This window comes from Hylaeus anthracinus, unplaced genomic scaffold (assembly GCF_026225885.1).
Source record: "Hylaeus anthracinus isolate JK02 unplaced genomic scaffold, UHH_iyHylAnth1.0_haploid 11982, whole genome shotgun sequence".
Taxonomy (NCBI): Eukaryota; Metazoa; Arthropoda; class Insecta; order Hymenoptera; family Colletidae; genus Hylaeus; species Hylaeus anthracinus.
The window spans coordinates 5,100,997-5,116,142 of NW_026534330.1; the positions used below are offsets into that span (position 1 = coordinate 5,100,997).

General features: G+C 40.5%; 1 protein-coding gene across 1 annotated transcript; it reads right to left on the reverse strand.

The window, feature by feature from the left end:
- Positions 1–264: 264 nt before the first annotated feature.
- Positions 265–4,097, reverse strand: LOC128886174 (uncharacterized). Its single transcript, XM_054140819.1, has 5 exons — positions 3,980–4,097; positions 2,789–2,917; positions 1,500–1,687; positions 1,112–1,219; positions 265–954 (listed from the first exon to the last, which is right to left on the reverse strand). Exons 2-5 carry the CDS (start codon positions 2,915–2,917, stop codon positions 816–818), a joined length of 564 nt encoding a protein of 187 aa, XP_053996794.1. The 5' UTR covers positions 3,980–4,097; the 3' UTR covers positions 265–815.
- Between the last annotated feature and the right edge of the window lie 11,049 nt (positions 4,098–15,146).

Below are 15,146 nucleotides of genomic sequence, written 5' to 3' on the forward strand. Positions count from 1 at the left end.
GTACTTGTTGCATGTGAACAAACTATACTCTTATATGTTGTGTAAACAGTGAGTATAAATCAAGCCGAACAATCTTACCAATTTAAAGAAATTATTATTAATTATTCTCAATCGCTTTCGTCTTTTTCTTTTATAATATTTTGCTCATTGCTTTCGTGGTACCGTTAAAGAGATCATTGCATTAATGTTGTATTATTTTGTCTTACTAGTTTGAGTGGGTTCTTTTATCATAGAACAAATCCATCGTACTGATCGACATAATACACGAGAAGTTGCTGCAAAGTTATTGTAAACTCAAGGGTAGTTAATCACGCGAGTTAATATTTACAACGGATTTGTGTGATCAAATCGTGTTTGAACTAGCGCTTATCGCAGTCGATATTCAATTCAGTGTACTGACCATTAACGGTCGAAATGCACGCACAAACTTCGTTTGTGTACGTTTGCCTCGCGTTGGTCTAATTTATCATTGCTCTTTGTGTTGTCAAAATCTAGATGTAGCTTATCGAAGCGAATTTGACTATCGTGTTTGGGGAAACATTGCATACCGGGTTGCGGGAATGATTTATATTCTTTCCGTAATTTAAAGCAACCTGTACAGCTAGATTTCGTCTTCTTATTGCATACGTGTAATTTCTTTATTTTCATTATGGAGAAGTGTTTCAGAAAATACGTCACATTTCAAGCTTTGGTTCATTTGCATTTTATTTTTAATCTTACAACGAGCTTTCTATCTCGGGAAGCAAAGTAACTAAAGTCGCGCAATTTTTTTGAGATATCCTAATATTAAGTTTGCATTTAATAGCATGGCTTCTTCAAGTATTAGCGTCGAGATTCTGGCTTATCAGGGCTAATGGACTTTGGGGACATTTTTCATAGTAGCTATCGCAGTCTTCTCTATACTCAGCCTCGGTGATGGTGCTTGGGAGTCCTTCATCTTGGGAAGAGGATGGCCTGTAAGGAAATGGTGTAATATTATCGTATTACCTCTTCATATTTAAAACGAAACATTGCTTATAAAATTATATACATCAAATAAATGGATTTATGTAAGAAAATATATCGTTGTGAATACTCTAATCATGCGTTTACTCATCATTTGTATACTCACGTGAACAGAATGTGCAGAATATCGCCGAATACTCCATTGTTTGTCAGGGGACAGTTCGCGACTTCGCAGATCATTTTTAACAGACAAGTTTCTCCGGAGTAACCGAAACTGTTCGAGGTATTATTTTTTCATTGATAAAATCTTCCATTACTGATGACTAAACTGCGGTTTTGTTGCATTTATGGCATGTGCTCACAAGAAAACTTATATGTAGAAATTCTACGGAATATTAATATTTTCAAAAATTAAATATTGTAATATCATTATTTGATTTTGTGATGTTATTATTCTGCACACGGTTTTTTGTATTTCCAGGTTGGTTCCGCCATCTAGCGGCACGCACGCTATAAATGTGCAAAGCCTGCAGTTTAGTGATACCGGTCAGCACCTTTCCAATTTGTTTACGAGAACGTCGTACGCCATTCGTCGATCTAGGCTGCGTTTCCTGTAATAGGGCTCGTCCAAATAATAACTGGAGTTCCATTCTCCGGGCAGACCGTAATTCGCTTCGAAGTACATAGAAAATAGCACCGATTTGTTGGGAATATCAATGGGCACTCCGAGCGCGAAGAATATCTGTGAACGTGAGCGTAATTTTTTTCCTTTCTTAATAACAACGATTTCTTATGGAAATGACTGCGGTAAAACGATTTCCATGCAGCGAATCATTCTCCCTGTGCGAAAATGAATGGTTGCATTTCACCAACAGACAGGCAAAATTTTATTTAAATAATAAACGACGAATAAAAGCACCGTACTGCGATTTCTTTGCAATGCTTATTCGATTGTTCGGTTATTGGTTTGTTAGACAAGCTTGTATTCTTATCTAATTTTGTCTGTTTTGAATTCTATCATTGTCAACGGATCAGCCCCTCAGGGGCTGTAGTATGCGAATATGCAGCTACACTACGGGTTTAGCGATCCCGAGGTATCCGAGCTATAATAAGAAAATGCTAGTTTTAAGGCGAGGAATCCATTGGTTCAAAAGTTATGAGCAGTTAAAAGTGGGCATTTTACTCCACTAATATCAAATTTTTTAAATAAATAAAAATACCGAAAACTGTGGCGCCATCTCCGGCGAACCGCCCAAGTTTGTTGTGAAATAATTTCTATCTCGCGCCGCTAGATGGCGCAAACAATCTGAAAATATTCAAAACTATTCCTGTAACTTATAACATTTCCTTTTTCTCATTGTCCCTTCTTTTTATTTATCATTTCTTTATTCGTTTTTCGCCATAGGCGTTTTCCATACTTTTTAGCCGGCCCTAAATGGTCTTCACGACAAACTCGGACGGTTCGCCAAGAGATGGAGCCACATTTTTCGGTATTTCTATTTATTTAAAAAATTTAATATCAGTCAATTACTAGTGAACGAATCAACAATTAGAAGTTGAATTATGATAATTAAAAAAGTAAACAATGTGTAGATATATGTGTAAGATATATGTGAAGAATTAGTCCGGTCACCGCCACTAGATACCATTTAATAAGTATTATAATAATTTAAATTATAAATGAGAAAGATTAGTATCATCTACGTGTACGAGATGGATGGATACTTTTGCGAGTAACTGTATATTCCCAAAAACCCAGAGGATATAACGACGTTAATATTGAGTTAGTGGTGGACGGTGGCCATTAGTCGATGAAAAATTAACGATTTATTTGGTACTTTACCCCCATGCCACTTCCATCGGGGAATCCAATCGATCTTAGATGTCTCGCAACCCCGTGCGTGATGTTTTTCACCCCCGAAACGCTCGATAACCGCGACAGACAGCACACCAAGAAGAGGTAGCTGAACATCTGAAAAAGAGCCTCAAACGTAAGTAATCTTAACCAAAGTCTCATGAAAGTGCAAATTGCACTCTGTAATTCCCGAATTCTTTACACTCCATTTCGCTGAACACGAAATAATAATTTAGCTCGGTACTAATTTATCTTGTACTTGAATTCGTTTTAATTTTCATTTATTTATTTAGTTTTCAACGCAATTTACGACTTTATTCTTTCGTGTTTGTAATGCGTATTGTATTTTACTTCGTTCGTCGTTTCACTTTTATTTGTTGAAAAATGTTATATCACGAAAAATTTCACGTTACCACACGTCCAACGGAACGCACGAGCAACGGAACGTTCGCGATCAAATTTTCTTTCAGCTTTGGCGTGTCGTAATTTCATCCTTGTAATTCCCTCGCCGCTCAGGAATTACTTGATCGTGCGTTTCCGTTGGAAAATCGTTTGACGAGGTATTCGGCGCTCTTGACGAAAATCAGAAGTTTTACGCGTTGCGCTTCGATTCGCGTACGACGTGCTTTGGATCTGCCAGAAATTTTATGCCCCTTGCGTATCAGTATTTCTCCTTTTACGAGGATGTACGATCGGTTCAGAGCGGCAACCCTATAAAATCACTTTATACTTGCGATATCTCCAAGATTCATCCCTCTAATCCCTTCTTTGCGATTTTTACCAAAGTTTGATTAATCTTTCTGATCACTTTTATGTTTTGTTTGTATATTTTGCGAGAGGATTCTTGAAAACAGCGATTTAAGGATGCGTTATTTAAGATGAAACTATAACTCATAGTCAGCATTGGAGGATAAGCATGAGCAAGCGGAACAGCACAACAATATGGTCACCAACACACCAAGATGAATTAATTGTTTCAAGACTCTCGAGGGCTTTCTAATGACACTTGAATGAGGAAGATACTAAAGGAAGACACTAAAGGAACATACGTTACGCGAGATGGAGGTAGATCCCAGAGCCAATATAGAGGGATTTATATGCGAATCGTGTTATTACCAATCACGAGGCTATAAATTTGATCAAGGAGCACTAAAAAAGTTTTCGCAAGTGAAACTTTACCGGAACGCCAGGCGTTAACGAATCAAAATCGACGAGTAGCCAGGAATTGTTTGCCTCATTTTCTGAAACACCGCCGTTGCACAAGCCCTAAGAGGAGAGTCTTAACGATTTATAAACTGCGCGTCTCCCGTGAAGAAAAACGAAGACCGTGAAAGTTTGCGGCGGGCTAATAATTGTCCGTGTTAACGAGCTGTAACCGAACCCATTCGCGTCTACGTGTAAAAAGAGTGGAAACATGTAAATTCGTAACGCTGAAACCCGTCAGCCACTTTTTACTCGAACCAGAAGGGGAACAACGGGTGGCAAATGTTAAAAGTAAACTAGCGTGGATTCTAAAATTAGCGACAGATTTCAAATCCCCCGTGAAACGAAATTTACATTTAGATTGCGAGCCCAGCTTTTTTTTTTGTGACAATAAGGGGGGGGGGTGGGGTGGGAATTAACAAATGTCACATTGCATTCGTGGTAGCACAATGGTTTGACTTTTCAAAACGAATCGTGTATTAGGTTGTCCCAAAAGTTTCTTTCGCTTTATTCATAAGTAATACATGGACAATATTTGATGTTTTATGTTACGTTACTGAATTGTGCACGATTCGTTTTGCTCCATTACTGTTACAACATGAATATCTGGGAAATCAGATTGTCTATTTCTATAAACACGACCATATAAAATAATTGAGTGTAACTCGCGAAAGAAACTTTCGGGACAACTTCATATTAATTACCGGCATTGCTCTTTAGTGAATATTTGACATTTATCGTTCTAAGAAACTTCTGATTTTGCACCCAAAATTAATTCTACGTTCCACGTTGATATTCCAACGTAGTTTTGGAGTGGTTAAATCAGGGTCAGGAGGAATCCAAACATACGGTCGCGTACAGATCACATTGTGCATTAGCCTCTGAATTGAATTAATCATCGATTCACAATGCAACTGTTTCTGCGTTGTTTAGTGCGTTCCAGTTTCAATGGCGAACTTGTTGAATTATTCCCAGGTACTTTGCGCGTGTCTCGCCGCTAACCTCGCCGCTCGAATAATAACGCGAAAACCCTCCTCTCTGGTGGGTCCTCCGGCGGCCACGGGGGTTAGATATCTAGGACGAACTTGCACGGAAATACATCATTGATTAGCGCCAGCATGAATCCACGGGTCGCGAACCTCTCCGCATTGCCTCACGCTCACCTGCAGTCGGCTTAAAAGTTTTGCTCTGCGGCCACTGCGGAGGACGTGCGAAAATTAGGCTCCTTGCGACGCCTCGACCAGTTATAACACTTCGTAGTTCAGGGATGGGTCCATTAGACCAGATTTCGATCGCACTGTGACTCTGCTTAGGATTAGATGCGAGGTTCATAAAGTAATTTGCACTTTATTCACTTTTAATCAGGAAACGAAAATTGTTATTTATTCGAGACTTGTTGCATCCACTGTATTCAACGTTGGAGTGTGAGAATAATTTTTAATGACGGAGGTAGTTTGGAAAATGGAGTTGATGGAACAACTTTTACTGAGTCCACGCGTTCGCTGTGGTTACGATTATAAACTTTACAGGGTATTTCGTTCAAATGGTTCAATGTTTCCTGAGGGAATGGAGCTATCAAAAGAATCTTTTTGCAAAAGTTATTCGGCATAAAGATCCCTGCTGCACGGTGGAAATATTTTCTTCGTAGCTTTAGTCCCTCGTGAGATATGTATGGTTTAATTAGGACCCATCTTTTCACGCTTGAAATCAGAAATTCGAAATTTCAGAACGTTTTTACTCGGCACGAGGTAATGGAGTTCTGTTCAACTTTGATGGACAAGGGATCAAGGCGCGGAGGAAGGGTAGGAAAGATGCAAGAGGAAGGTACCGAAATCGTGGAGGAATCCCGAAGGGAAAGGGGTATTCGTAGAATTTCGTTTCGGGCGTTGGAACGCGGAACGATCGCAAAGCCCGCTGCACGAGGAGCAGTTTCTAGGATTGTTCGGGCGACGGTTAGCAGATGGCGGCTGATGGTTAGTATCCAGGACCTTCAGCCCCGCCCATCCAATTTGAACGGCGACCGTTTCGCCGGCGTCGTCGGGCGTCATGGTCAAAATTTTCGAAGATTAACCACCCCCACGACCTCGTTCAACCCCGTATCATGGACGCTTCGATTAAAGTTCACGAGGTAAAACGCCGCGTGAGATTATTTTCAACCAGCCTCTCGCGGGCAGGGTCAAAAGTCTCAACCTACGAACAAATGAATTGGACGGTGATTTACCGACGAGCTGAACGCCTCGAACGCTTTTATTTTCAGAAGAGATGTATGTCACAATAGCATACTGTAGTCATTTTTAAAACTTCTACAAGTCGAAGTGCCAAGAAGAATAATTGAACGAGACAAGCTATTCTTGAGTTCGCAAAATTTGCAGGTGGTTTGCACACACGTTGATATTTCCTAAGGAGAAACGTTAAATTTGTAAATTTAACAAGAATTACCGTAATCATATGCTGATTGCAAACGTGATGTATCATTTCCCGGGGACACTGAAAGCGTTTCCGTGGTTTGTAATTAAATAAAGCGACGAGTTTCGGTTGACTAGCACGGAACGGAATTACGCAGCACTTGTAAGGTGTGCCAGTGTGCACACGGAATATATGTCCCCGCGGGGATGTCACGAGTTAGGATCTGCGGAAACGGATATGATCCTTTTGTTTGCCGTTGAGATTCCACGATGGAAAACGGAGCCCACAGAGACAGCTGTAAAACGGATGCGGACCATGTAACTTAAGAATTAAGTTATCCCGTTGGAATTACGGAAATGTAATTGCGAGGCACCCTCGATAACTGGTCTCGATGGGGAGAAATCCACTGTCATGTTCGCAGAAGACTGTCGATTTCGGACAAAAGGTTGTCCGATAAGAAATTGAAGAGAAAAGGGTCGACGTAATGGCCATGTTTAAATTGATCGTTAATCCATTGATATGCAACATGTTTTGTAATAATTTTATATTACTTCTATCTTTCTTACTCTACATACATAATTATTTTAAATTTGAACAAATGAGGAAAAAACAATATAGTATTTTTTCCAAGAGTAACAATTCATATAATGAAATAAGTTACACAGCAACGCCTGAAAGAACTACTTCGTCGCAAATCACTTAAATTGTCATCCGAATCAACGAAACGTCGAACTTACTTTCGATAACGCGAGTTTCAAGTTCCTTATCGCGTTTCCGCGAGCTCGATCATTCCAGAATTGAATTCCCAGCCAGCGAAAGATCTGCGATTTTCAAAGTTAAATTTCCTTTCAATTAGAGACCAACCATCGCTCTCGATTTAACCCACAAAAGTGAAACAACAATGTGATAGCTCGGTTAGATTGGAATAAATTCTTCACCGGGGGCGAGGATCGCGTCAAAAGAAAGCTGAAGTTTAATTTTCTACATCGTCGGCTTCCGGCCGAGCAACAAATATGGAGTATCGTTATCCTCCGAGCGTTATTTAAAACGCTAAACACGTTTCGCCGTCTGTAACCGCTTCCTGCTTCATACAGGATTAAACTGTTACGTCCATAATTGACTATTTTCGTCCGTTTAGAGGGAAAATTAAAAGGAAAGGAACCGCTCGGGGCTAACGTGGCGGGAATTAAAGCGCGTCGCGACACCGCTGCACGGGTTAAAAGCGATAATTAAAAAAGTAGGCGCGAAGAAGAAGTGCGCGGATAGCAACGACGTCAAAATATTCCTAAAGTAAGGGATTTTTCGAAAAATGTCTCGTAGGAACATTTTGTCGGAAATTAGTTGTAGAGTCGATTCCCTGAATTTGTCCAGACTTAACTGTAAATACTCTGTATAGATCTGCAAGTGATACTTTACGATTGGGCTGAAGTAAATTGTACCGTGCCTATAAACATGACGAGTATACAAATTCGATTGGGCAAAGTCGGAGTATCCAAAGCATCGAAACGTGAGCTAATAAAATATCCATTGTTTTCCGCCGTCGGCGTCGGGCCTAGAAGGATCGAAACCAACTCGCCAACAATGGTCGGGAAGTAAAAAAGGGGGTTCGATAAACAATTTAACCGCTTCCCTGGACGTTTCTCGTTGTTTTCCGCAAATAATCCCAGCCAAGTCCCGGTACACACGCCCCCGTATCCATCGTTGCAGCAGCTGAAGGGTTTAATAATCTGTCTCGGTGAGGACAAAAGGGTCGGCGCGTTATCATCCAGCTCCGTTTGATTATTCATTCACGCTTCGAGCCACTGGCAAAGCTCGAATCCGCTTTTAACTCGCCTAGGTCCGCTCTGCGAGGAGCGCTTTGCTCGCTTGTTGCGACCGCACGACCCTCGAAAATCCTACGAGCCATGGCCACAATGTTAACTTCTCTATTCTCAATTCAGAATAATTCCATGTAAATTCTTTTGCTTGTCAATATTTTAAACGAAATTATGTCATTTCGTCCAGCCAGCAAGATTTGGTTTAAATCATGAGTAATTGAAGGTTAATTTACTTTAGAAATGTAGCTACTAAAACAACCGCTGATTTAATTTATGTCTATTACAGTATCGCGCTCCATACCCAAGAAGAAGTCAAATAAGAACACCGATTCGACTGTGGATCCGATGATCGTGGGTTCGTATCTCCGTTCCCTATTTTTCGTAGAGATTCCTACGCTATTTTTATATAATTATTCACTCTTATAACGAACACTTGCAAAATGTTAAAATACGACTCGTCTGAAATCTGAAAATATGAAAAGAACGAACAGTTTTACGCTATTTTTAAAATTTGATATCGAAGCCGAGGTAACCGTATCTTGGCCAGGGTTTTTTGAGATTTCCGGCCACCGCGGGTCGTATCGATTCGGCCAGTTGCCGCAGTACTTTCCCGAACAAATTGCTCCTTTTCGATTAACTTAATTTCTCGAGACCTCCGCGAGCAGCTTGCCGATTCCTTCTGCGATTCAGTGAGGCGACGATACCTTTGGATTTTCTTAAAATTGAAAGCTCGAAACTGTCCTCCTCTTCCGTCTCCTTCTATGGCATTACAGAAAGCGTTCGCAAGATATTTCCCCTTCTTATTTTATTTTCCGTTCATTTTCTCCCCGTCTTTATATACACTTTTTCATTTTCCTTTATATCCTTACTCCTGGCTTTGTTTTTATTATTTCTGTGACTCCAATGTAGCCTATTAGAACCCTTAATAATTCTAACATACAGATGCTTTCAACTTTTCTGGGTCGTTAGATGTATTCTGACAATTTACAAGAAGTTCAACCTATGTCTAATTGATAATTTTTTAACTCTTTGCACTCGGGTGTCTATTCTGAGGGGACGTCGTAAATTCAGCTAAACTTTATTAGTGATTACACAGGATAAACTTATTGGAGCGTAAAATCATATAAAAATATGGTACACGTATTAGGATATTGTTATATATATATAACAAATAAGAACTCGTGTTACATGGGAAAAGAATGTGTGAATTCCCCGCGAAAGTATCGATTATCGCGAGAGCACTTTGCGGAGCAGTCAGAAGCGATTGAAGTTCTCATCCCCGACGCCCATTGTTCGGGTCGCGAGTAGATAATCAAACAGAGCCCCTCGCTTCGCTAATGTTAGCCCTGACTGTGATTCGCGACGGGCATTCGGTTGGATTACTTGAAATTTACTTATGGAAACGCCTCAGCTCTGGAAGGGTGATTCCCGCCGATGACGGATCCGAAAACTGATCGTAGCGTTTTAATTAAGTGCTATTCCAGTAATTAATTGCTGCTGACTCGATTCATCTAAGAGCTATAGAAAAATACTTTTATCGGTAATTATCATGGAGCTCGAAATAATAGGAAAATCATTTAAATAATTCTATTTACTTGCGTATTTTAAATCGATTACGAAATCTAGAACTCGATTATAAGAGATACAAGATAATTGGGAAATAATAGACGAATAACCATCTGGTTAATACTGTATAAGTACTGAACCACACAGTGATGAATGACCTGTATCGTTTTATGAAATAATTAATGGTTAGACTTTTCAGAACAGCACAGATTGTCGGCAAATAAAAATTGTATATGATCCCCAATACGAATGAACAAATTCGTGGTGTAACGGGTTGTTTGTATTCCATCGATACGTGCGTTTAAATGTTCCAACGACTACGCGTTTCGCGTATGACGGTCACGTTGCGTCCATTATACTATACGTAATGTGGCTGATCGAATATTAGCGAATTCGACTGGCAATATGCACGCATTTAGGAACGTGTACCTGTTAGGTGGATACGGATACTGCGATGTTATCGAGGGTGGTTCATATATGTAGAAGGTATATACATAGTATATACCCACGTCAGGATACAGTGAATCTATACGAAATTTCAATTTCATTCGATATTCAAAATGAAATAGTCGATGGTAGATTCTCTTCCCCTGCGTTTGTTTTTATCTTTTCTTTTCACCTTCAATATATTACATTAATTTATTCCTGTGATTTTATCCCCCTCGCGTTTTTTTCTATCTTTTCTTTTCGTCTTTATTATATTATAACAATTTATCCCTGTAATTTTTTCTGTGTCCTTGCATGTAAACTATTCCTCATTTTCCGGTAACAATCATTTTTTTTTTTAGTCAATTGAGTAGTTTCTGAGATAATTAATACAAACTGATATATTACTTGCAAACACTCGATGAAAGTAGACGAAAAAGTCGATGCAAATAACCCGCGTGTTTTAGTCTGATGTACCTCGACCAAAAATCCTCATTTATCTGTTCATTATTCGCATTTAACGCCGAAAACGTGTTTATATCGCGCAAACACGTTCTAATCGAATACAAATATGTGCTCGACCGACAGAGAGGATTACTTTACTCGGAATTTCTCTCGAGCACGTTAAACACTTACAATATTCATATTATGTGTTAAATGGCTGCAACGGCCTAGGCGAAACGGGTCTTTAAACGGGGGATTCCATTCGAGTGTGTGTACAGACTAAGCATTCTCGCGGCGAAGACACTCGATGGGGCGGGTCGACCATCGCGTGGCTCGATACAGTAACCACTTTTATGCGGTTCAACTTTTCATCTCGAACTTTCGTCGGAGCAACCAGTGATGCCCGTAACTTTTTTAACGGTGCTCGTTTGAACCAGTATTCGATGAAAATCCGCGGAGGAAAGTTTCTCCATCAGTGAGAAGAAAAACGAAGGGAACTATTCTTTATATTAAAACAGCCAGCGAACCGAGTTTCATTATTTCAGGAGATGATAGGGAACGAAAGTATCTCCCGTTGCAACCACGTCTTTTGTTTGAGGTTAAACCCTCCATCCGTTGGTTTAAACGTTCGATAATCCGCCGACGTCGATCATCCGCTTCCTGCTGGGTCAAAATTACAATTTGCTTTCTCTTCTTATAAAAATAAATTTCTGAGCAGGGGTATATTCTCTGGCAACGTCGAGCAATCATTCAGTTTTAATAAATATTTGTACTATCCTCCTCTTTTTTTAAGACTTTGTATTTGTTTATATGAATCTCACCTTGTTTTTATTTAAATTTCTGCGCAGTACATGTCTCATCTCTCGTCTCGTCTTCATGGTACTTGACGAGATTCATGCTTCCTGAAATGCTCTAATAAAAATTGTTGATATTCAGGAGCCGTCTCGATATTGCCAAAGGATACATAAATGCTTTTAGGATAATTCGCGAGTTTCCCCGAACGTAATGGAATGCGTTTCCAAGTTGTTAACGCGGAGGGTTTCCTCGGTAGACGATTTCCAGTATCGTCGTGTTTTCGTCAGTGGGATAACGTCGCAGTGAAAGAGACATGCGATGCACTCACCGCGGATCCGCAATATGATCTGTCGATCAGCCAGGCTCCTGCGGGACTGGTCGTCCCCGGGGAGCTTGTCATCCTGTAAGTTGATTCTGCTATCGATCAGGCGTCGGTTGCCGTTCCCGATGTAACCCTTCCCACAATTCCGCTAGCGAAAATAGTATAACAGGGATTCGTTTCTCTCGCAAGGAACGCCATCCGATCGCAACTCATTTTTGTGAAATATTGCGCTCAGAATGGGCAAAAAATATTAGGATCTACTTATTATTTTAGTTGGTTCAGGTTGATAGCCAAGCTTCAAATCAATAAGCTACTCGGGGAATATACAAAAATTTATTAATGTCGTTTCATTTTTGCCCGAAGTTCCATACGCTTGGGATCTAACTTTCTTTTCATCTAGATAGGAAAGATTCTCTTGTGATTTTCAATTAATTTAATAAGTAATACAAACAAATCGTAAAAATGGCTTCTTTTGGGCCTGTCACAGTGTTATACCCCCATAAAGTAGAAAGTAATCGCACGCAGTGTATACATCAGCCAAAGTCCATCTGGAGCAAATCAAAAAGTTTGAGCCTGAACTGAAAGGAACCTCGGAAAGTTAGCACATCGATGGGAGGAATCGATTTTGGCGAAATGGAGAAAGCCTGGTGGCAAATCACGGATTCGTCGCGTATCGTGTTGCTCGGCAACAAGGCGTAATCTCATAATTCCGAAAATGCGCTTCCGAGAGCGTCTTATACATAGAAACCAGCGTCTCCCGATAGCACGGTGTCGCTGAAAAGCCTCGCAACGGAAAAAACGAGGAGCAAGGGGGCAGAGAAGTAGCTCTTGCTTCTTTCACCCGAGGGAATTGTGGTTAACCGTACGGAATCGGTAGTGTCGTGGAAAAGAGGGTTGTTATAAGCAGCCTACACCACGCCCGGCTTGGCCCGCGAACTGGGGCGGTGTTACCGTCGTGGAATCGATATCTGTTCGCTGTTTCTGAATTTTATTCGGCTGCCGAGACAAGAAGACCGGCCAATTTCGCGTTTTGTCTGTCCAGGCAGTTAGAGTTAAGGTCGATTCAGACTATACGACACGGACCGTCACGTGTAGTTCCATTAAAACGCGTGTTTTAATGTTTTGTCGTGTCGGTGCCGGTACGTGTCGTTGCTGGAACGTGACGGTCCGTGTCGTATAGTCTGAATCGACCTTAACTCTTGGAATTATCCAATCTCGACCACAATGTGTCGTGCCTGGCCACGCACGATCTCATTCTACTTGTCTGCTCTATTCGCCTATTGTCTGGCCAGGTACAAGCATCGTTCCACTTCCCAGTTCATCCACACTAGTCAGAAAATACGATTGACATCGGCAGACCTAAACACATTTGGGGGAAACTTCATTTATAGCGGACGATTTATAGCATAACTTGTCCGATTTCACACAGGCTCGCATTCTAGCTCAGTCACCGTCTACCCAGACGTTGAACGGTTCCCCGACGCGAGGTCAGGTGCGATGCATCCGACCACCCACGATGCTATTCTACACGTCTACCCACCTCACGGATCCTTATTCTACTTCGTTGACCGGTTATGGCCGTCGTACAACTTAAGCCAACTATCCGCGCGCCGCGTAAATCCGGTCTGACCGTGTGCGGGGCTACTCTACTTACTCAATTCCCAACGTTTAGTAGGTTGTATCATAAACTGGGAAAGAGCGGGATAGATAAGAACGAATGGAGGCTAACCTTTCCTAATAGGGAACTCGTACAGAGTGGGTGTAAAACAAGAAGAATTGTGTGCTGTACGTATGTAGAGTCTCGTTATAGGTACAGAATTTTAATTATTGGCATGAGAAAATTTTGGACTGAAACGTTTTTGGATTATCCAGTAAATTTTTGTTCATTCTTTTACCATAGTTCACCATGGGTTACGAATGTAATTTCTACTTTAATTCGTAATGAAGATAGTGCAGTGGTATTTCATTTTATTTTTATATTAACTTGGTTATTATTTCATAAAGTGTATAGCAAAGTATGCGGTTCTAGAGGTAAATTTGCAAAATAAGAATGATAATACGTCCCTCGTCTACCGAGGTTGTAGACCTTCATACGCCAAGAAGTTTATCGTCAAATAAAGAAAAGAGAAGGAGGGAAAAGCAAATAGTACAGCAATATAGAACAAGGAAATGAGAAGAGAAAATGAAGATATTTACTTTCACTTTTTCTACATTATACATTCCACATTTTATCTTGAAGGTTATACCTAACCTTCCATACCAAACATATTATTATTTCTACCATTAAATATTAATTTCTCCTTCCCCTTACTCGACACTAAAATCCACCCGTAGTAAATTCACATTTATTAAAATTTGTCAATATACACAATCACGGTAGAACAAGAACGTATTATTATTAGGGGTTGGGGAGAATCGACAACTTGGTACACGAATCGTCCCTTTTCGTCGCTCGACGAAAACGAATTAGGCGCGAACGTCATTCGGCAGGGAGACCCAGGCAATATCCAGACGCATCGGATTCCCTGGTCTCGTTCTGTGTATCCACTGTATCAACGCCATCCGTCACGCGGAGCAGAAGTATCATTCGTTCTCGAGGGACCCTCGGGCCAGTGACGTCACCGAATAAATCCAAAATCAATTTCTACGGCAACGAGCTAGAGCTGGTTCGCCCTGTCGCTGAAACAGTCTCGTCGTTCGCGTCGACCGCATCGCTGTCCGAGGGCGAGCGACGATTTTTCATCTCTTATCGTCGACGCCCCGCGACGACACGTCACCGGCATCGACGAGGCTCGACGCGTGCTGAAAACTCGGCGTGGGGAAAATTAAACGCTGCAATGGTCACCGTTTTTTAAAAAATCCATCGAAAACGGGACGAGGAACTTTTATCTTGAAATTTGTTAAGGAGGCGAAGTGCTCTGAAAGAACAGTTGGTTCTAGGAATTTATTTTTGTTTGAGACAATAATTTTTTTTGGTGAAAATGAGGTCAGAAAAGGAAGTTAAGATTGTAGCGGAAAGTGCAGGCTGCAAAGTGTTGAGCTGTTGTTCTTATAGGTTTTTGTTATAGGTTTGGTGCCAGTATTTTTTGGTGTTGGACAACATTTACTTTACAATGTTTGTAGACATTAAACAGCAATTCTAGAAACAGAAATATAGAAAATTATATACGTTACTAGTAATTGTAGAATATGTACGAGATGTGTACATGCACATTATTAGTAATCACATAAAAAGGTACGAACTTAACATACATGATTAGTAATTACAAAATATATACACTAACAGAAATTACGGAACACGTATGAAATATAAATATGTTACCAGTAGTAACGAAATATCTGAAAAATTAATATGGAAAGGTGGTCT